The 23538-nt window shown below is 47.1% G+C and overlaps 1 protein-coding gene across 2 annotated transcripts in view; it reads right to left on the reverse strand.

The window, feature by feature from the left end:
- The window catches only part of LOC144145863 (cytochrome P450 3A41-like), a 47780-nt gene extending 24376 nt beyond the window's left edge, over window positions 1-23404 (reverse strand). Inside the window, exons 1-7 of one of the 2 annotated variants that reach the window (XM_077677671.1) lie at window positions 23085-23404; window positions 20604-20700; window positions 17377-17429; window positions 14910-15006; window positions 13194-13313; window positions 7356-7444; window positions 2364-2506 (exon numbers count right to left, since the gene is read on the reverse strand). In XM_077677671.1, the coding sequence (XP_077533797.1) occupies window positions 2364-2506; window positions 7356-7444; window positions 13194-13313; window positions 14910-15006; window positions 17377-17429; window positions 20604-20700; window positions 23085-23137 (652 nt within the window). In that variant the 5' untranslated portion in view covers window positions 23138-23404. The remainder of the gene's footprint in view (window positions 1-2363; window positions 2507-7355; window positions 7445-13193; window positions 13314-14909; window positions 15007-17376; window positions 17430-20603; window positions 20701-23084) is intronic. The other variant, XM_077677672.1, reaches the window with a different exon arrangement.
- Window positions 23405-23538: the final 134 nt, after the last annotated feature.

Raw genomic sequence — 23538 nt, forward strand, 5'->3', positions numbered from 1 at the left:
TGTCTTAATTCAACGAGCCCCTCATTTACCATTTCTGATTCGCTACATGCATAGCGAGGGCCTCTGTTCTTGGCAGTCTTGGTGCCAAAGGTAGCTTAAGAGGGTTCAACGGTGGTCGACCACTCTCGACATGTCGTAGACACTCGGGTCACGACCCGGGGGCTAAAAAGAAGGTCCCCTTCACCCCGAGTAGTCCGAGTGACGCTGGCTACCACCCCCAGGAGCAGGAAACAAAAAATACCTTAACATAAATACCCGAGAAAGTGGTGGGGAAACAGCCCCGCCGGTAGCGTAGTGGTCATCGCACCAGACGCGTATTCTGGAGGTCCTGGGTTTGGTTCCCACCCCGCGGGCATTTTTCCACCCCTACGGGCTCAAAAATTTCTTCATCTGTCTCTATGCCCTACCGCATTCTCCCCTTTGCTTTCCGAGGTTTTCTTGACTGCCAACCCTTATTCTATATATATATATATATATATATATATATATCAGGGTGTCGAACCGGAACCGAACCGAACCGAAAACCGGAACCGAACCGGTATTTTTTCCGGAACTGAACCCGAACCCGAACCGTTATTTTTTGAGCACGCTGAACCCGAACCGGAACTGAACCGGAAAAAGAAATAACGGTTACCGGTTCATGCCGAAACGGTTCGACCCTCTGTTGTTGATATTGCACAGTCAATGCAATTCAGGCCTTTTTTTCTTTCCCGTACCATCAACTTCGTACTTGCTCGCGCACTTTCCCCTCCAGACAATTGAACACTAACGCTTTATGTAACAACAGGGGAAATGAATGAGCACCAATGTAGCATTGGTCTGTTGCTGCTGGAGGCGCGAGCGTAGTGCAAGCTGACCAAACGAAATGTCATTCTCGGCAGCTTGCAGGTGATATAAAACGACTTTGCCCTTCCCTAGCTGCGACTTCATTGGAGAAATCAGGCTGCAGGAGTGCTCCACTGCGCAACAGCGAAAGCTCACACCCGATGTGTGCAAACTTTTTGCATTTCATAATTTGTTGAAAAGGTCCGACACCTGCAAATTATTAATACTTGACAAGTGTGACCGCAGGAGCTGCTCAGTGGCTAAGCTGTTTGCTAAGCCGTTTGCCCAACTCGCTACATTGCTTCTACTGCTACTCGTTCCGGAGGGGAGTACTGCTGTGGACGAATTAAAGAGCGTCTACCCAAAAAGTCCCATCTCATGCTCCACGTGTCAAATTTCCCTTTCATTTTGTAACCGCATTATCTGTTATAAGATTCCGCAATGTAGCACACGGAACGATGGTAGGGGTTCAGGCGGTACGATGACATACTGATTGTAATGCACACTTTCGGTATCGCAAAAGGAATTGCAGTGGTCAGAGCAATAATGCAGTGACTGAGCGTAACTAAAGCTTACTTTTAACAAAAGTGTGGCTAACACATTCGATAAGGTGACAGCTAACAAATTATTCAGGGTTACCAAATAATCTAATTCATTGGTAGTATTTATGTGCCTGTTGTAGAATTTTTCTGTTTTGTTACAAATATAAAAAATGTGCGCCATTGTTATTAAGCGCTGGTATTTGAACACGCCCGTACGCAGGATTAAATTTAAGGCCTCAAGGTTAGCGTGATGGGCGATTGCATAGCGACAATTGCGATTTCAACAAAAAAGGAAAGGACAGAAAATATATCCCACCATCATATCTCTTGGCGTTGGCTTTATGAATAGTTGCTAGGACAACAGAAAGTCTGAGCGATAAAGAAGGTGGTAAATCGTCGCCACTTCATGTGTTTTTCTAATATCTCCTAATTGTTTAAAGTTTCCTTTGCAATTGCGCCACTGCCCTTGGGGAGCAGCACCATTTTGAATGTCAGTTTGTGTTTTGATTTGACGGTCGTTTTAAACTAGTAAATGTTTTTTTTCTAATTTTAGTGATAATTCAACTAATCGAACCGGTTCGCGAACCGGTTCAAGCTCCCGAACCGGTTCGCGAACCGGTTCGGTACGTGATTTTGTCGAACCGGAACTGAACCAGAACGAAATTATTTCACCCGAACCCGAACCGTAACCGAACCGGTATTTTTTTCGGTTCGACACCCTGATATATATATATATATATATATATATATATATATATATATATATATATATATATATATATATATATATATATATATATATATATATATATATATATATATATATATATATATATATATATACCGTAAACGTGTCAAGGACGTTACCGTGAGTTACGCTGCCGCTGCTCATGCTGCTCCAGCGCATTATATATAACAGTGGTACTATTAATACGCAACCATCGAAATCGTTACAAGGTCTCATCGGGCGGAAGAATTCTGTTGGTGGTTACTTACACAGCATAATCAGTTTCCAGCCGCCCATATTCATGGAGACGGCGTCAAGACTTTTAAGAAGCGGGTGGTCCTTGTCTGCGTTCTCCAAGTCGACGCTGTAGGTCAGGGCAGCCGTCGAGCACAACGCCGTGTGTTCAGCCAGTCTGCGGAATCCCAGGGAGTCCTTTAACACCATTGCTTGACCCTTTTGTGTGGTTGGACTGGTACGTTTTTTCCACCTCATCGCACTTACAAGTGTGACATCCGTGATGCTTGTTGTAGGAATTCGCAAGATATATCGCAAAATATAGGTAATGTATGTATGTCAAAGTACTTAAATACGTTTGTCCTCATTGATTCATTGTGAGGGGTCCAGTTGTGTACCAAATTAACGTAACATCGATTCACTTAATAGATCATAGTGCACCAATTCAGACTGTTTATTTTATGAAAATAAGCGTCGGACCTTTGAGCCGGCACAAGAGGAGAGACAAAAGCAAAATATCTTGTCTTTTCGATGTTCATTTATTCTACCAGTTTCTGCGCCATCACTCGATATAGTGTTCAACGACGTCATCTTGGTTTGTTATTGCCTTGTGAACATTACAGTCCGCAGAGAATATATGAACTGATAAAGTGATATCCTAGCCTATTGCATTGATGTAGGTAAAGATAATATAGTTTTGGGCCTATAATAACGGCCATTGCGGTATTCCAGAAGACACAAATTGAGAATTCAAAATTTCTATTTAATTTTATGGCCAAGAGTTCGTTTCGCAAAAATGATTGACTCCAACGTGTAAGTTTCATGATGCTAGCTTTCACGAACTTCTCTCGTACGAAACTCTGTCACAGGGTGTGGGAACGCGACCTTAGCGCGTTCCCTTTGGTTCGGCTTCGCCACACCGCTTGCTCCTCGCGGGAACTTGCTCGGCAAGACGTCGGCGAGGGGGATCTACCTCCTCGCCGTAGGAGTGTCTTTAAGCCGGCGAGCGCGTGCGGGATGCGAGCTGCGGGGAGAGTCGGAGCTCGGGAAGCGAGGCGTCAGGACGCGCCTGGTGACCTCCTTCCTTCGAGGATCGGGCAATAAGGCGGGCGACAATGGCTGCCATCGGCGTCCCAGCGAGGCAAACGCGAGCGCGCTGAGGCGCCCCCGGAGATGACTGTTGTCGCGGTGAGTCGAACCTCTCGATTCCCTTAAATTGCCCGGGCGAGGAACTAGAACCTCGCCGTCAACCAGCTAGCCTGCATGCTCTTTGAATGTTTATTATCCTGTAATAAATGTCAATGAGCGAAAACACTTGTCGCTTCCTTTGTTCCGGTGAGCCACGGCCCGCCGCGGGGTGGGGGCAGATAGCTTGCTAGCGGGGCGAAACGAGAAGACGAAGACGGATTAGTCTTTCTCGTCGCCGGTTTTGCTATTGCAGGGAGAAGTAAACCAATCTACTTTAACCCCTCTTTAACCCCACATCTGGCGCATCAACGTGGGGCTGGCTCTCGGAACATGGAACATGTCTTTGTTCGGTGTGAGAAAAGTTCTTTGTCCGAACCTGACAAGTGTTACTGCTAGCGTGAATCAGATCGCTAGCGGAGGCAGGCGTACTTTCTTGAGAGCGGAGTGAACGTTGCTATCGTGCTAGAACATGTGAGCGCCGAGTTTTCTCAGTGCGCCGTTTAGGCGGGACGTTTCTGCCGCGGCAAATTGAGGCACTGAAATTCTGAAGTCCAGCACCCATGACGCGCTAGGGCATAAGGCCCGCGCTGTAATTGCAAGCCCGAAGTGAGCGAGTACGGAAGCTGAGTTGTTTGGCCCGATTTTCTTTTCTCTGCTGTCTCTTTTATCGACTCCTGGAGTCGGGGCTCTTCGAGCCGTGTGGCCAGGGGCCACGGGTGCCGTATGGGCTGTCTGGTATTGCGGCTCGGCACCGGGCGACCGGTCGTTCCGACATCGCGAGACGCGATGGGCGCCGCCGCTCATTAAGCTGTTTGTATTGCAGCGAGCGGGCAGGGCCGACAACAAAGCCGATGTCTCCTTCACGGCTGTGCGAATGGGGCAGTAGAGCAAGCCTCTGGGTTGCCGGTCGTTGCCAAAGATGCGTATTGCCCGAAGGCTTTTCAGAGCCGGCACCGCGTGGGAGAGGGCACGACCGAGGGGGACGGAGCTCGGGAGCAGACGGACGGGAAACGGCCCCTCTTCTCCACTGAATGATGGGGTGCGTGTCGTCGGAATGCTTGTTTTAAGTGGTTCTGCACGTAGCGGGGAAAAAAATCTCCTTCGCCTCGAGAAAGTGAGTTTTTGTGCGCTGTCCGAAACCGTCTTTTGGCAGCCGCAATTGTTTAGCGTCGTGCCACGCGGCCGATGCTGAGGAATAGCATTTCTTCCTTGCCTGAGTTCAGGGCTTGCGGGAATGCTTGATGTGACACGCAATGCGAGTTGAGTCACCCAGGCTTGCTTGCTACGCGATGTCTTTGCTGCCACCTGCTGCTCCGGGTCTACGAGCGTTCCAGAGCTGGGGACCGCTCGCGGCTGTCCTGGCGTAGCGGCTCCGTTGGAGCTCCCTACGGCTGCTGTTTACCTCCATGAGGGAGGGCGTGTTGGTGCGGGCGGCGCCGTCGTGGGCTTCATGGCTTGGCGTCACTTCGGTGCTGGGCCGCACTTTGCGGTCGGGAGGCTCCTGGGCCTGCTGATACGTCCTCGGCGCATCCTGGCTGAGAGCAGCGGCTGTACGGCGGTCATCTGCGCAGTCGCTACACTTGCTCAAGCTGGCTTCAGCCGTACGCTTCGAAACCCTGGTCTGCTGTCTTCGGCCAGGGCCGGACGGGACCTGCTGATCCTCACCACCGACTGACAAGAGCGCCAGTGCGAGCAACGATGCTCGTGTTGGCCTGAGCTGTGCTGCGCTACGCCGAACCTATGGCTGAGAACTCTGGGGCCCCCGTTGCATTGGGCCAGCTGATGCCTTCTCAGCGGGTCTTGACGAAAGCAGCCCCGGACACAGCTGTCGACGACGAGACTGTGCTTGGCATGCCTGCTCGAGCCAACGTGTGCACCGTCACCTCAGAGGTCTTACCTGCGACACCTGAGCGTTAGATAGTGCATGGCCGTTGGGTTGTGCATGCGGCTGACGATGGCTGTTTGATGACGGCGAGTGCGAGGACAGCTACTACGCGGGGGCGAACCTTCATGTTCTGTATATTGTTACGAACATTGCGTTTAGATGTCCCCCTGTGCTATTCTTTCCACCGTACGGAAACGTTTAAGATTGGAGGGATGTGGGAACCCGACCTTAGCGCGTTCCCTTTGGTTCGGCTTCGCCACACCGCTTGCTCCTCGCGGGAACTTGCTCGGCAAGACGTCGGCGAGGGGGATCTACCTCCTCGCCGTAGGAGTGTCTTTAAGCCGGCGAGCGCACGCGGGATGCGAGCTGCGGGGGGAGTCGGAGCTCGGGAAGTGAGGCGTCAGGACGCGCCTGGTGATCTCCTTCCTTCGAGGGTCGGGCAAAAAGGAGGGCGACAATGGCTGCCATCGGCGTCCCAGCGAGGCAAACGCGAGCGCGCTGAGGCGGCGCCCCGGCGATGACTGTTGTCGCGGTGAGTCGAACCTCTCGATTCCCCTAAATTGCCCGGGCGAGGAACTAGATCCTCGCCGTCAACCAGCTAGCCTGCATGCTCTTTGAATGTTTATTATCCTGTAATAAATGTGAATGAGCGAAAACACTTGTCGCTTCCTTTGTTCCGGTGAGCCACGGCCCGCCGCGGCTGGCGCGGCACAGCGCGCAGCCGCGGGGTGGGGACAGATAGCTTGCTAGCTGGACGAAACGAGAAGACGAAGACGGATTAGTCTCTCTCGTCGCCGGTTTCGCTATTGCAGGGAAAAGCAAACCAATCTACTTTAACCCCTCTTTAACCCCACAAGGGATAGAGATACATCCAGCGCAAAGGTATACATCTGCAGTGAAAGGTGAAGGTTAATAACAAGCTTAAAAAGGTGTCTTCGACATCACACAAAAAGAAAGCGTGCTGGTTACCTGCAGGGAATTGTTTATTATGCATATTAAAGAAACAAATTCAAGTAAATAGCAACTGATTCGGCTGAGCATGATGGGCCTGTGTGTGGTTGTAACGGAACTATTACCGTATGTAATGTTTGTGGACTTCAAAAGTATTTACCGCGCGCTGCCTTAACCTGCACCGCAGTCTGCGAACAGTACTTTGCCCCGATCATAGATCTTCGGTAATATTGGTGCCCTGTCATTTTTGCAAAGGCAATGTGAAGACTAGAAGTGCACTTCTTATCCCTGCGGCTCCCAGGAACCCGCTGCAGGGGCGGCCCGTGGGTCAATTAACCGAGACATGAATTTATAACTTGGCGGTTGTGCCTGGCAAACCAAAAAAAAAAAAAAACATTATTGCACGAGGTGCGGCACAGCGCTAAAAGCAACTTCAATGCTAATTTTTTTGTTTCCACTTGACATTTATTGGTAAAATTGGGGTTGATTCCGGTTCGGAAAGATCAATTCAAGTGTAGTTACTTGATATAATGAAACAACTGCCATGACACGTGAGTGGTGGCATTAAAATGGCGGATATAAACTAAGTAATAAAAGGTTATTGCAATTACTTCCCTAGATAATCAACGTGAAGCAAGCAGCAATGTCTCCACACACTCAACACTGTTTGAAATGTAACGCAAAGCTGCTTACCTGGGGCCACTGAGGTATAATAAATCCAAAAAGATTTTAAAAAGTGTTCTGATTTTAAGCTTCTATTCGCAAGCACTTTTTTTTTTAAATCTCGTTCATGTCTGCATGGATACTCTGCCTACGAAGGTTTCAAAGCGAGCCCTCTGTTTTGTGTCACCTCCTCATATTAAATATGCCATAATTAATTCATGAAATGTATACGCTTTCTTCGCTTAAGCGACGCAAACCAAGTCGCTTGGTCACAAATAAATGTGCGTGTGTCGTTCTGTGTGTCTGTAGGTGCGTCACTGCAAATGCGAATAAGACTTACTCGGTTATGTTGACAGGCTCATCTCTTGCAGCTGATTCCATGACCTTGGAGATTGCATTCTCCACCGTCGCTCTGACTTTGAGCGTAATCTAGAGGATGAGGAAGAAAAGTGGATCCACGCTGTATCGATCCAGCTATCCTTGAAAAGACTTTTTAATGCGTAGCGTATTTAGACATTCCTTTTACTTTTTTATTAGGTATGCGTCATTTACGACTTTTCGAATACTGATTGAAGAACATTTCACCAGCATAAAAGTGGGCGACTTGCATAGCCTACGATATTTCCTGCGCGAAATACAGAACAGCAGTGGTAGAAGAAATTATGTATGGCTTATAAAAGAACACAAAACTTGGCATGCCAGGGTTGCATACGAACAAAGGGTATATTTGCAATTAAAGAAACTAAAGATTTCCTGGCGAGAAAAAATGACCAGTGGTTGTGGGAGAAATTATGCGGGACTTCTAGAAGGACGGAAAATTTGACCTTGCCCTGTCACACATGTATCAAAGTTATATGTGTTAATTTCAGATAAATTAAAAAGGAAAAGGCCTAAGAAAGCCACAAACGCTTCGCTTTCGATATAGGGTTACAACATCTCTCTAGAAACGTGTAGACATGAGGTACACGGGTTCTTGCCGTACATGCGGTCACGTCGCACTAACGTCTTCCCCCATATTCTTGGTATTAAAGAAAAAAAAACAAAAGTTCTTCGGAAACTTAAATCAGCTTATGTGATTTGAATCCGACAGTCAGCAATTACCAAAGACGTTTCTACTGCTGCATTGTTCTTTTTTTCGTCTCTTTCTTCATTCCTTGTGCCTTGACAGAGATTACTCCGACACGCAGACCCGCCGCAACTCACGCGGAAGCTTCCCCGCAGTCACAGCTCTCGGGGTTCACGCTCGTGCCGTTACGTTCACCTGTCACGGGGCACGCATCGGGTTCGGGGTCCGGCTTGTCGCCGTAGCTCGTCCGGTGTAACGCCCAGTCTAAAATCACAACAGGAATACTGCAAAAACTCGACAGGAATTCCTGTCGTACGACCAAAAGCTTTGTTGTGACAACAGAAGTCCTGTTGTTACGACAAAGCCATCTGTTGCTACGGCACACATTTCTGTCGTAACGACGAAGTAAATTTTCTCAACGACATACATACCTGCAGTTCAAACAGAAACTCCCATTTACGGTACTCTTCACAATAACCAATAACATTAAATCCATGTGCAACTACTGATGGAACATCAGGATCACGACAAGACAGGAATTCGGCCCGACGGAACGTCAAAATCAGGACAGGACTACTACACACGACAGGACATAAGAATGACGACACGACAAGAACACGACAATACGACAGTAGGACACGCGAAAATACGACAAACTACAGAAACGTTTCTTGTCATTTTCGACTGGGCAGTATCTAGCCACCGTAGTGACAGCGTCAGACAGCTAAACAGAGGCTTCGAAAAGGTCACCGCTTCCCCTGGTCAGGATCGACACTGAGTCCCTCGCGATACGAAGCCGATGTCAATCCCACTGCGCCACAGAGGCACACGTTACTCACATGCAAAGTGTTGGTAGAGTGTACTAGTGTTGGGGGTGATCTTCGCGCTGCGCGGTTGCCACAGAGGGGCCCGTTGATAGGCCGCAAAATAAGTACACAATAATATAAATTCAGAAGAAACTTTATGAATGAACGCATGTTACCCCAAATTAATGAATACTCAATCCAGTGTCTCTTTATAGGTCTGATGATGATGATGATTATGATGATTAGTTGCTCTCCCTTTGAATCCGGGCGTCGGTTGTCAGCAACCGATTTGCCTGTTTTATTACGCTTACTTTCACTACTCCCAGCTAACCTAATAGATTTGCTTCCTCCCTCCCATCTCCCCCTCTTCCCTGTTTTAAACTCATCGCTCCCACCCCCTTTTTTCTCCCCTCGCTGTTCTATATTCTCATCCATATGATTACTCCGCGTGCGTGCCCATCCCTTCCCTACTTTTCCTCCACCACCACTCCAGTCGCCTCTTCGTCACCTCTTTGGCCTTGAAGTTTTTGAGGATCCGCCTCGCCCCAAATCCCAAAGTTTCCGCCAGCATCGTTTCCCCCTCACGCCGCGGTGGTCGGATCTCTGTGCAGCCCCTGTCAATATGGTCTATAGTTTCCCGATCACTGCCGCGGCATGCACATGTTTCATCCTGCTGCCTCTAGCTACCCGTGTATGCCCGGGTTCTCAGGCACCCTGCCAGTGCCTCGAAGAGCAACGCACTGCCTCTCGTATTGCCATAGAATCCCTCCTTCTTAATTTCCCGTTTCTTTGCCCTATAAGTCCCCAGGGTTTTTTTCGCTTCCATTCTCTGTGCCCACTTTGTCGTCTCTGCTGCCTTTACCTGCTATTTAACTGTTCTGTAAATCCCACTTTCCCCTACCGACTTTCCGTACCGCTTGGTCAGCTCCCTGGTCCTCCATCTCCACCGCGTCTCCACGCTCCTCATATACAGGTACTACAACACCCTCGCGGCCCATTTTTCGTCCTCCATATCATGAAGTCACTCTTCAAACTTTATCTTGCTCTGCGTCTCCCTCGCCTCGAAAGACGACCAGCCCATATCCCCCTGTACCGCTTCATTTGTAGTTTAGCTGTGAACCCCTAGGGCCAATCTACCTACCACCCTCTGATTTACCTCCAGGCCTGCTTGGGTCTCTGGTTTCATGCACAGAACCGAATTTGCGAAAGTTAATCCTGGTACCATGACCCCTTTCCAGGCTACCCTTACCACCTCGTATTTGCTGTATCCCCAGAGGGCTCTATGCTTCATTATAGCCGCGTTCCGTCTTCCTTTCGTCTTAAGGTGAGCCTCATGCGCGTTCGCGTAATCTTCGCTGTCGCCCAGCCATACTCCTAAATATTTATACTCTTTACCCAATGGTTTTTCTACTTGCTGCACTGGTACTGTTTTGTGCTCCGCGCCGTCGTTAAACACCACGATCCCCGTTTTTTTTTCTGCTAAAAGATAGCCCTAGGTGCGTCGCTTCTTCACCGCATATATCCATCAAGCCCTGCATACTTATCCGGTTGTCCGCCATCAACAATATGTCGTCTGCATACATTAGTCCCGGAACCCGTTGTTCAACCACCTGCCCGTTATTCATGTATGATAAGTCGAACCCCATCGTACTGACTTCTGGCTTCCTTTCTAACCCCGCCATGTAGATCATGAACAGCAGTGGAGAGAGAGGACATCCTTGTTTCAAACCCTTGTAGGTGTATACAGGCCTATTGTATGGTATCCCTTCCCACACTATTTGCACTTGGTTCTCCCGGTATAGCTAATGAACCAGAATGAACTCAGTGTACAAGGGCAAAGGAGTCAGGACAAGCGCGAGCTCGTATAGGCTAGTGAAATCTGCCGCCACTCCCTCGTCCTCCAGGATACTCCATAGCCGCTCCCTGTCTACATTATCATACGCCGCTTTAATGTCCAGAAAGGCTAACCACAAAGGTCGGTTTTGCATCCTTGCCAACTCTATGCATTGGCTTACCACAAATAAGTTGTCGTCTAATCTTCTGGCCTTTTGAAACCCATTTTGAAGTTCCCCTAATATCCTATTTTCTTCTACCCACTGCTCTAGTTCGAACTTCACTGCCTGCATTGTTAACCTGTACAGCACTGACATGACGGTTACTAGCCTATACGAGCTCGCGTTTGTCCTGACTCCTTTGCCCTTGTACACTGAGTTCATTCTGCTCATTTGCCACGCGGCTTGTATTACCTTTTTTCCTATCCTTGTTCTGATGGCTCGTAGTAGCTTTCCCTTGCTCTTTGGTCCTAACTGATTGATCAACTCCATCAGTATCCCATCCGTGCCTACCGCGGTATTTTTGTGGATCTTTTCCTCTGCTCTTTTCCCTTTCAGCTTGTCAGCGGGACCTTGTACTTTTTGAATAAATTTAAATTTGAATTTGAAAAAATCCCCATCTATCTCCAGACATTACGGACTACCCGTCGCGACATATCTGTGTCGCTGCGGGGCCTCTTCATCCACCTTACAGAACTTCTCCGTGCTGATTTTGTGTAGGTATGCCAATGCTTCCTCTCCCTTGAGCATCTGCCTCTTCTCATTTTCTATAGTACCGCCTTCTGTGGGACGAGTGCGTTTCCCCAATCCCTGCACATGGTTCCAAAACCTTTTCGGCACGCCTTTTCAGGGGATTGCGGCGCCCTCTGTTGACTACTTTCAGTATCAACGCCAGGCTGATACTGAAACTAGTCAAGAGAGGGCGCCACATCCCCTTTAGCGAATCGCTGCTCCGAACGTCGACAGCTTTTACGTTGAGTGGAACTGCTTTATTCATTCTGTTTCACTCTGCCATGGTGCCGGCCCAACGCAATGGCTAAAAACCTCTGCTACTTTATGAACCCCCGGTTCAAATTCTCCACAGAACAAAACGTTTTTTTTTAATTTTTATTTAAAGTAGCGGACGTTTTGGTACCATTCGTGTTGACGCCGACGACTACTACTTCGGTCACTTTTCGCGTTTGATGAGAAACGTAAGACTTGAATAATTACAATGATACCCTAGCCCTCCTTATGATGTGGTGATTGCGAAAGCAGGAGTGTCGAATTATCGAACGTGTCTTCTCATATCATAGTAATTTGCCTTTCGCGCCTTTTTTATTATCTCGATTACCAGGTCTCGGCACAAAGAAGCGTCCAAGTCGCTAAGCAATCACGACATTTTGCGGGGACGCACTCAGCTACGTTACTAATTGCTACGCCTGGCAACGCCACGTTCAAGTTACTCATGTAGGCCTCAGTACGTCTCTAAGACGTAGTAAGATGTCTTTGTCTTAGAAACACAAGTTTCTAAGGCAAAGGTTACGGCGAACTCACTGGGTACACGTTCACCATTTTCCCTTTGCGTCTTCTTTCCGATGTTATTACTTGGGTACCTGCGTTGGCGTCGCGGAGCAAGGAAGGGATTTAGCGGGTACATTCTTTGTACTTGCCTGATGGATGCTTTCATAACAAGCACTCAAATTGCTCCTTTAAACTTCCGTACATGTCTGTAAAGCGTATTTCTAAGACGAAGGCCCCAACGCATTTACCACCTCTAGTCTGCCAGATTTGCCAGCTGTGGTGGTTGGCCATGCGTGTTGGCGTCGCATTCCAGAGGTCCCTGGTTCGGGTACCACCCAGACCCAAATTCACGCAACTTTTTTTTTTAACTCAACCACCCTCTTTTTATGCTGGGAGCCATCAGCCATTTTTGTGCCATTCGTCAGCCATATTGTGTACCGTCTGAGTGCAAAAGACGCCTGATTTCTCTACTTGCGTAGTTACAGTGCTTTCGCGTTAAAAGCAAACCGACCAGCGAGCCCTTCGCGCAAGAAAACGGGCGAGTAAGCAGATGGCCGAGTGAACGTCCTAACTTGGCCATCTGTTTTAGGCAGGTACATTGTTTGCGCTGAAGTCGGCGGACGCATTTTTCTTGCCTGCGCACTTAGGCGGCCATTAGTTACACGTGAGATATGTCATGGCTGTGTGTTAAAGATCCTCTTTATAGAACTTAACACTGACCATTCGCAGGCAGTGATTCTCCACCGTCACCGAAAGAACGACGTCCAAATAGTCTAGCAAGCGCTCAAATTAAACAATTCCTCCGAGCTTTTCTTCGCTGTTGCCATAACAGGTATGTTTTCCGTTGTGCCGATTCCAGAGGGACCGACGCTACGATAAGGCTCCCGTTAAGTCAGCCGAAACAAGTGCCTCCTACACTGTAAAATCTGCTTGCTAATTTACAGCCAAAACTGACAATGGCCACCACCTACCTTCTTGAGCTTGGCAGGATTGAGTGAGGGTACGAAGGCACTCCTGGCCTTTTTCCACTCATCGCCGGATAGGTTGAGTATCGACTTCTTCCATAAATCGCTACCGATCCTCTGAGACTCCTGCAATGGCGAAACAAGACGGTGATGTTTAACGCGAGCTTCTTAAGTTACTCCTGTCACAGAAAAGACCAGGGTGTCGAACAGTAACCGAACCGAACCGAACCGAAAACCGGAACCGAACAGCTATTTTTGCAGGAACTGAACCCCAACCCGAACCGTTATTTTTTTCAGCCGACTGAACATGAACTGGGACAACTTTATTTATGCTATCGCATCCTGCAAGAACTTTAAACCATCGACTTTGGCCTTCCCTCCCTGGGTCTGTGCAGGAGCAATCGGGCAGAGATACTGCTGCATTGTGCAACGGCCAAGGCATTGAGCCAAGGCATTGAACAGTTTTGAGCAACGTCAAAAGTGTAGAAATTTTTGACCGGTTACCCCACAAACAACAGCGCGACGCTTGGGACACGGGAGGACCAGATGCACAGTGTTGCACTGACTATAAAAACAGTATGTTTTATTGGTTTGGGGCATCGGCTTCTTACAAGCGAGGCGAACCCCATGCAATGCAACAAGAACGAGGAAACAGGTAGGTGAACGGGGACCGCAGAAATAGGTTTCTAAAACACACAACACCAGCTATGACTGAGGCAATGGCGTACATCGGTTCGCAGTGTCTGTAAAAGGATAAGATGCTTTTTTCCAAAGTTCTTGGCTATCTCTAAAGGCAGCTGTTGAGATCGCTATAACACTGGTCTTTACTTATATGCACATCTCTCACTAAAGTCTATAATGTACGCTGAGGTTTTGTCCCAAGCAATATATACAGGGGAGAACCTCGATTTGGGGCTAAAAAAACGCCCGTATAAGGATTACACATTATGTGATGGAGCTGTTATATTGGCACAACCAGGTGTCCCCAGTTACGTATGCCGCTTGTGTTGATATGCTCTGGTACTAATATTAATTGAAAAAGACGCTTAATATTAAACAAAACTGCATGACCCAATTCCCGATTTTAAACAGCGAAGCTGTTCTTGGTCGAGGCTTGCATGGGACGAAACACGGTCGCAGCGATGTGAAGGGGCATAGCCTGGCGAGGAGGAGAGCAGTCATCGAGCACATACGAGCAGCAAGCACGCTTGAACTAGACGCTTCTATGGGCAAAACATTTCTAAACTACTAAATCTGGTGGTAGGGTTTATACCTGTCAACATTGTCGAGCAAAAAGAAAACATTAGGCATATTTGAGACAAGAAATCATTGCATAAGTGACTGTCGCATTGGTCTTTTAATTAAAAATACATGGCTGCTTCATTCTTGCGATACAAAAAAAAAACAAGCAGTAAAAAAACAAACAGCGCTCGCGGCGCCCGCTCGTGACAGTGTTCCAACTTCAAAAGTAACAAAATATTCCACTAGATGGCGCGAGCAGTGGAGCACTGCAAAAATGAATTGGTGTGACCGGGCTACCTTTGAGAGTTTTATGAAGCTTAGCGCTTGGTGATTAGAGAACGCCAGGCAGCTTTACTGTTAAAATCAGTGTTCGCGACGTTAAGTCAGTGAAGCTGGGCTAATTTTTCCAGCGTTCCGTTAAGGATATCTTGTGGCATTGCTGGAAATTTGTAGTGCTACTCCGGAGACCAGCACCCTTACCGATCTGTCAGAGAAATTCTTGAACTGGGACACCAGGATCTCGCGTAACATCTCGGGGTCTCCGACGACGACCGTTGGCACTGTTCCTTGGTACGACCTACGAAGAAATGGCTCGGGTTTGATTTCACCTCATTCATGCAAATAAACGTTTCAAACAAATAAAATGATGCCACCCTCAGTGAACTTTAAGCAAAAACGGGGAATCGGTATGGGTGGTTGGCTCGCCGCGCGCGTTAGTCCACAGTTGTCTTGCAGCCAGTGACTTTGTCCCTGCCACTTGTCCGTGTAAACCTGCAGCTTTGCACGTATTTGTCTGCAGGCACACAGTCTGCAGGCACACAGGCACGTTTTTTTTGTAGTTCAGTCTGGAATCCCCGAACAACACCTCTTTTAAGTAATGTTTTCACGCACTGCAATTGTACTGGCTGACCCGTGTCGCCGTTGGGGATGCTGTTGGCATCGTTCACCAAAACTCCCTTCTCACCACCTCCCTTTCTCTTCACCCGCATCTGGCGGCTGGATCCCCCACCCCCAGTACACCCAGCCACTCCCAGGCGCTCTCCCCTTCCGGAGAAGGGAAAGGGAGGTTAGCTGACTCCGCGCCACGGTGCTCCGCGCGCACCGTTTTTGACCGAAAGACGGCAAATCTAAAACGGCAAAAAATAGACGAAAGTACACAAAAACCGGCTAGCAGCGTCCCTCATGAACTTGGGCGAAGATATTTACAGAGAAAACGAATATTCGTGAATAAAAAAAGGGCTTAATGAAAACATAACCGGAAATTTATACACCCGCCGCTAGGCCGCCGCCGCATGCCTCGGGGCGGAGACCGCAGATGGCGCCACGCAAACGAGCACATTAGGGTGCCTGGATGTTCCTCCTCGCCGCCCCTCCGTTACGGAGGGGCGGGCGAGGAGGAACATCCAGGCACCCTACAGCACATAGGCATACAAACGCAAACGCACTCGTCCGCGTACGCCACCCGCAGCAAAAAGTTTGGGTTGAAGTTGGTCGAGGGTTGGTTTCTGGTTCGTCAAGGGTTGGGCATTTAGTTTGACCGAAATTTCAAAGAAGATTGGTTTACGGTGTCACATGGTTGGGCAAGCCTCGCGTGCACCCATGTTCCCGGTAGGGCAGAATTTTTTGTTATTGCTTCGCTTTCCGGTTTTGTAAGGGTCGCACGTCTCACTATTCCACATCTTTCTATTTTTTCTATGACGTCTCTGCGGTCAAGAACTGAGATATCTGGTAGTCAACCAATTGGGTTCAACAATTCGGCGAAGAACTCACCCCACTAAATTCAGTTTACGAGGCGGGGGAATAAACCGGAATCAATGCTAACGAGGCGTTTCGGTCAGCCTGGACCGGGCCGCGCCTAAAGCAATAAGCCGGAGCCGAGTTTTGCGTAAGCCGTGAATGGACCAGAGACGAAGTTCACTCCGTTCCACAGTCACTACAGGTAAATTATCGCACAGAATGCAATACACAGGTCTCAAATCTCTGATGGGGTCTAGATAGAGAAGAAGTAGGGCCAACGACCTTGCAAGCCGAACATTGCTTATGAAGCTATCAAAATACTTAATTTCGGCAGTAGAACTAATGTTCAAACAGGCAAACAGTACCGATGAAGATGCATCTTTCAGATTTAAAACCTGTTCTTCTCGATAAAAGAGGCATGAGTCCTACAGCGAACAAGGCCTAAGTGTGAAGAAACTACTCAGCCAAGAAGAAGAGGAGGGGACGAGAAGGGCTCGTATATACGTTTAGTTGTGTGAATTGCACCGTAATATTCTCTAGAAGAAGGCGTTAAGCCAATTTGAAGTTAGCCTAGTTGACATTCCTGCCTTTCCTTTACCAAGTTATTCCTTCCATCCTTGGTACGTCATGCAAAATATCGGCGGTTTAGTGCGCTCATCGTCAACAGTACACACTGTTTAATACAGCAAAAGCGTTGCTGCATGATCAGGTAGTGCACAGCGATGTTTTGTAAGATCGGCTTCCTCGGGGCTTGCTACTGAGGTCCATAAAAATCATTCTAATCCTCACTACCAAAAAAATTCTATTTGTATGCAATAAAACTACTAAAGAAAATGACCCAGACAATTTACGATTTACCAGATAATTTACCATTTATTTCGCACCTTGGTGTGTGAGTATGTGGCTTTATAAACACACCACTTAACTTTCACACATAAAAATTACATAATCATCTGCTGATGTAAAAAAATTCACTGTTACGCAAAAAACCTCGAACGCGTCTGGTTAAATTCGACTCGACTAGGGGTACGGCCGCTTAAACAAGACAGCAATATCGCAGTTTTGTTTTCGGTACACACCAAGCTTCATCAATTAGACATCTCAGTAACTCCTACTTGCGATACAAGGAACTAGTTTTCGAGTGCATCCGGGGTCAACGCAACGATTTTCTCGGTACTGTCAGGTTAAAAAGCAGCGCTTGAATACTTACCCATATACACGGCCGTACTTGGCGTAATACCGAATGAGCACTTCGTTCAGAGGCTGCAAAATGGTTAGAACAGATATAAGACTGCAGAAGCCTGATGAGCTGGCGTAGAATTCAGTTCGTGTAGTTTTACGCATTATCCCCCCCCCCCCCCTCCCATTTCCTCAAAAAAAGAATTCGTTGTGCGCACTTCCAATATATAAACGCGAAGGTTTATGGGAACAAGCAACTTTCTTTGCACGCAGTTCATCCATGTCCACATCACATGTCCACATCACAAAGCATTCTAGGGACAAATTTTTATCGCTATTTGAACGTCTCTTGCGGCTTACATTAACTACAGCCGCAATGTTTTGGTAACGGCTGTAAATGCTGAACACGCGAAACATGTGTTCAGTTCTCCCATGACATCCAACCAATGTAGGTGCCAATTCAGCATGATCCATAGACTACAACCAACTCTACGAAAGGCGCTGTGTGTGCGCGTATAACAGACCGCATTCATTTTCAACCACGTATGCTTTTATCCTAGCTACTCCGACACTATTGTATTTACAGCGACTTTAAGTAATCAGTCGTTGGATGTTCGCGTTTTTTGTTATTGTAATTGTTTTGCTGCTGTGCACTCGCATCAAGAAACAAAAAATTAAAGCTGTTCCACTCAACGTGAAAGCTGTCGGAAGTGCAGAGCAGTGATTCGTGATAGTGGGCTGTAGCGACGTTATCCGCTCCCTGCTACCACTCGATGCAATTCAAATTTCCCGCGTCCGCTGTGCTCGCGCGCCCCCTGCCTGAAACGGCGCCAGCAGGAGTTCTGTTCTTTTTGTGCTTCCTTTTCCTCCTGCACATGCTGGCGTTGCACTGCCACTTTTTTTCGCTTACTATCGCAAAAACAAACCCAACGAGCGTTCCGAACTAAATAAACGCGGGTGCTGCCGGTTAATTTCATATATTTTGCGTCAAATGTACCTGCAGTTTTTTTTTTTTTTGCGCTAAACAACGGGACGATGTATGACAAGCGCCAGCGTTTCACGAGTTTAGAAAAGTTATGACTATTTAAACCGCTTGGTTTTCGAACGCGGACCTACGACGGAACGCCAGGCTCTACTTGGGTCCGTTATCTCGCGGCACTGCCTGATTCCGGCAGTCGCTAGACATCGAGGGTTACAGTGACCTACGGCGACAAGGTGAGTCGCTAAAGTGCTCTGCACTTAAAAGAGCGTTGCCACACGACCGTATAGCCTGCAATCAAATCGGATAAACAAATCCAAGGGGAAGTGGCGTTCACCTCCACCGCTGAGCATTGTTCGAGCTTAGTTGAGTACACAGTGGTAGTGGGACACCTCAAAGCAGATGCTTGTCCGCAACTTCCTGCTCTCTCCCCTTTCATTTCTCCGTTGTGTTCTATTTACAGCGAAGCTGTTTAGCAAATCGTGATTTTTTGTGTCCGCAGTTAAAAAGCCAAGCAAATACCGAGTGCTCGCACGTAAGCGTGGTCCTCCCCTCATGAAAATGGACGTTGAGTTTTAATAAACCCCCTATTGTGCTTCTATAGAGTCAATAAAAAGTCAATTAAAACTCATCGTTACAGACTGTGCTCGTTAAAAAGTCAACCAACTTTGTATTGCAAAACCTCAACCAACATTTTATTGCCTTCAAGACATTGAGTTTTAATACACTTCATATTGCGTTTCTATAGAGTGAACCAAATCTCCCATCTTAAAAACTGCGGCGAATATAAAATCAATGAACTTTTTATTGCAAAAATGCAACAGGAATTTTATTGCTTTCACTATATTGAGTTTTAACAAAGTTTGTATTACCTTTCTATAAAGTCGTTTGAACTCCGAATGTGTGGACTGTGGTCATTAGACAGTCAATAAACTTTTTATAACAAACACGCAACAAGAATCTTATTACCTTCATTATGTTGAGTTTCAATGGACTCTGTATTGCGTTTCTATAGCCCACCCACGGAGGTCTGATAGCTTATCGGTGCATATATGTGGGGTACTATAGCGCCGCCTTCCCCGCCTCATCAACCGAGATCGCGTGATGGACGTCCCATCACTTCGTCTTGGGAGCACTTGGGAGCGATGGCGCCTGGGATGGCGGACATCACCGCCAGAGAGTTCGAGCCCCTGCAAAGCTCCTCTGTTAAAACTTGCCAGAAAACCTGACTCACAGGCAACAGGATATTACGACTATACTCAATAAGAATTTTATAGAAAGGTAACAGAGATAAATTTAATAAAAACTCATCAGACATTCTGTTCAAACCTAGCTCATATGCAACAGGTTGTGATGACTGGGCACAATAAGAATTTTGTAGAAATCTAACTGAGATAGATTTAATAGAAACCCGTCAGAAACTGTATTCAAAGCTGACTCAAACGCAACAGGTTGATACAACCATACTCAATAATAATTTTAAGAAAGCTAATCCAGGCAAATTTAATAAAAACTCATCAAAAAGTCTATTCAAACTTTATTCACAAGCAACAGGATGTTACAACTATACTCAATAGGAATTTTATAAAAAATAATTGCCATAAATTTAATAAAAATCCGTCAGAAACTCTATTCAAACCTGATTTCCACGCAACAGGCTGTTGCGACTGTACTCAGTAAGAATTGCATAGAAAACTTGTTGAATATATTTTATAAAAACCCCATAAGAAACTCATAAGAAACTACATTCAGAATCGATAAGGCCTACTGACTTGGCTCTATAGACTTTTAATTGAAACGCGGTGGCCAATTTGTAATGGAAACTCAATAGAAATATTCTATAGAATATTGACAAAATGTTTATAGGATTCTTTTGAGCAATATCTATAACAAGTTTATTAAATCTCGGTAAAGATTTTTATGACCGCCCAGAGTCGCCGGCGCGCATTTGTCAAGCCTAACATACCCTTTCTAGGGAGATTGGCCAAGATTACGCCGACCGCCCTGCAGATAAAATACCATGAAAATGCCGAGCGCTCGTGTGTGCGTGTGCATGCTACAGCTATACTACTACTTACAAAACGTCTTTCGCTGCCGGAATGAAGCTGTGTGAGCTACCAAAGGCTATAGTTCTTTTAAAATGAACAAACTTGTACTTCTGTTTTTATGCGCCTTTTAAAAGGAGAGCACCTTTTGCTGAGCGGTTCAAATATCATCCCTTGTGGTAACCACAATCTGGTCGGTATGCCTGAAACACATAAACGAGCGCATACACCAACCTTTGTGTAAATGTCATAGCAGAAGCGCATGTACTCCCAGAAGCCGAGGTGCACGATTCCCTTGCCTTTCCAAAAGGAAAACGTCTTGCGCACCCACCTGAGCATAAAATAAGGAATACTCAGCCCCTTAAAGTGAAGTACAAACGTACGGGTGAGTGTTGTAAAGCATTTAACCCAAAGTGAGAACGTGGTGCAAGCGAAGCTGAAGCGAGAATATCTACTTTGACTATTATTACAGACGCCAATGCATTTAGTCACTGCCGCAGAGAGGCCAAGCTGATAGTAAAGGCGGTGAAAACTAGAGTACTACCATACACGTGTAAATCTTACCGCCCGCTTTTTAAAGACGGCAGTCTTTCTTGGGCTACTTAAACCCGAAAGTTTTGATCTGTCTATCTGTCTGCCCCTCGATTCAGCCATCCAGCCAAAAGTGAAAAGCCTTCTCGGTGAGAAGTTTATATCGCAAAAGCCGTTCGGGAAACGCTAAATCTGGTAGCACGCTACATCCTTGTCAACATTGTTCAGTAAAAAGAAAAGCCGTTCGGGAAACGCTAAATCTGGTAGCACGCTACATCCTTGTAAACATTGTTCAGTAAAAAGAAAACATTACGCACATTTGAGGCAAAACAGCAATACACAACTGGTACTCGGAGTGTTGTTCTAAATGAAAAGAAATGTGTCCTTCATATTTGCTATAGCAGATAAAAAATGCGCGGTGAAAAGAAAATTTTGACCCATAAACACTACAAGAGCTCGCTCGAGCCTGGACCTCGTGGCATTGTTCCAAGTTCAACAGTAACAAAAGGTTCCGGTAGATGGCGCGAGCGGTAGCACGCGGGAAAATTGAATTGACTTATGCCGATCTCCGCCTTGTTTATCGCGTGAAGATTGAAAGGGAAAGGCAGAGCATGGAAAGTGGGCGAGGGTGAGGAGACAGGCAATTGCGCGGCAGGAGCTGCCAAAGACTATCATCTTTCGACGACGTTTGCAGCGAAGGGAGCAGATACGCGTCCAATTTTTGTTCCGTGTTCAAGATTTCACTTTGGCTCGAAAGTTTGACGAGCCGTGATATCGATGGTTTCTTGTAGGAAAAGATTACATGTGCACCGCATGTTAAATCTACCAACCACCCAGCTTTCCGGCATTTGGACACAGATAGTTTGCGGTATCTCTACATAATTCCGCAGCTCTAAATCGTCATTGACCATGTAATCTATAGTACTTGTGAACAGCAAGCACGGCCTGCATACAAAATTATGAGTATTTTTAAAATTATATGTAGCTTACTTCTCTGTTACCCGGCGCAAAAAATGGCAGGGTAACTGGCTTATTCTAGCTGGCGGACACGCTCCTGGCGTTTTCAAAAAATTATCGCTACAAATCGCTTTGCAGTCGTTTTCCAGCGCCCCGGGCAGTCGCCAAATACTTCGGAGGGAGAGCGGTGCCATGATACTCGCATTAATACCGAACCAGCCAGAAAACGAGAAGGTGAAAAAGCGAGGAAGACATCAAGCAAGCAACACAGGACATCATCCGTACAATGTGGGTAAAGGCCAGTTTTCTCCTTACACTCATGACTTGTTTATCAAAAGCCTTTATCTTCGCGGCGTGTTCTTTCATATGATACAAATTGTACGAAACATGGGTAATGAATCATGGCAATAAACTTGTTTATTAGAAAACAAGTAACGGCCGAGCGGCTTTGGCACCCGGGGGGCTTGGCCCCAGCCCTGACAAGACTGTCTATAACAATGGCTCTTACAATGGCTCTTACAATAGTTGACGGAGCAAACAGAAAAAGTAAGGCTTGAGAAAATTGGAAAATTGGGGACCGCTTGGGATTCGGACCCAGGGACACGGGAATGCGAGTGGTGCACGCATACGATTCACCAGTTCCTAGTAGGCCCCCACACCACTCAAGGGGAGTGGCCAATGACGGGGAAGCTAAAAGACTCACTGCCCACCAGTTCCCATTTCGCTGCAAAATCAACCCAACCAACCAATGTTCCCACACATCCACTGAGCTGGATCGGCCAGCGACGATGATAGCTGCCGTCAAAGGCTCATGTTCGGTTCCCCAATTCGCATTGGCTGTATTGTCAGCGTACTTACTCGAATGAACACTCAGCGGCCTTCAATTGCATTTTCATGCTTTCGCATTTACGACTTGAGAAGCTGCCCTCTGAAGTTCTTTTTTTCGTCACATCTCCTTTAAACTTGTCCGCGCAAAAGATTTTTCGAAGAAGGTTTGTTACTGTTTTCTGGGATATTAGGTCTAACAAGCGCACAACGTCGTTCTTTTTTTTTATTTCTGCATCCCGCGACTGCTTTTCCTATGAAAGAAGAAAATTAAAAGTAACGCCTGTATGTGCGCCATTTTGACCGATATTAAGCAATCCAGGGGTAGGGTGTAAATTATTCCGTAACCTTTTTACTGCGGTAAGCGACTTCGCTATATATGACTGACCAAAATGTACTTACCAAATAAGAAGAGACGCTACGAACACGAACACCGTACACACTCCCTGAAGCATCGTATAAATACGTATGAGTGCCTCCGCGTGGCTCGCTTCTCACACAGCTATCTGTATCAACTCGCCGAAGTGTGGCGATAAACTCGTCAGGTACGTTCGAGTTTGTGTATATTGCCGCTTTAGCTGTCGTCGCGTAGGCCTCTACGTGCCGGCATCTGGGTGCCGCCTATTCTAAAAGCGCCCTAGCGACCAGGCGGTGGCGATTTTCGACGCGTACGCCTCCTGGCGTATGTCGCCCCGTAGGGATGACGGAGAGCCGAAGATCACCCTTCGTCTGCTTACTCTGTATTCCCGTTCCATTCCTACGGTTGTGTACCGACGTGCTTTTATCAGTTTGCCCTCGGAGGTTACGTAAGGGGCCGCCCGGACGGCAGGATGGCGAAACCGCGTCGTCCCCGCTT

This window comes from Haemaphysalis longicornis, unplaced genomic scaffold (assembly GCF_048455015.1).
Source record: "Haemaphysalis longicornis isolate Haplotype H1 unplaced genomic scaffold, Haemaphysalis longicornis Haplotype H1 scaffold_7, whole genome shotgun sequence".
Lineage (NCBI taxonomy): Eukaryota > Metazoa > Arthropoda > Arachnida > Ixodida > Ixodidae > Haemaphysalis > Haemaphysalis longicornis.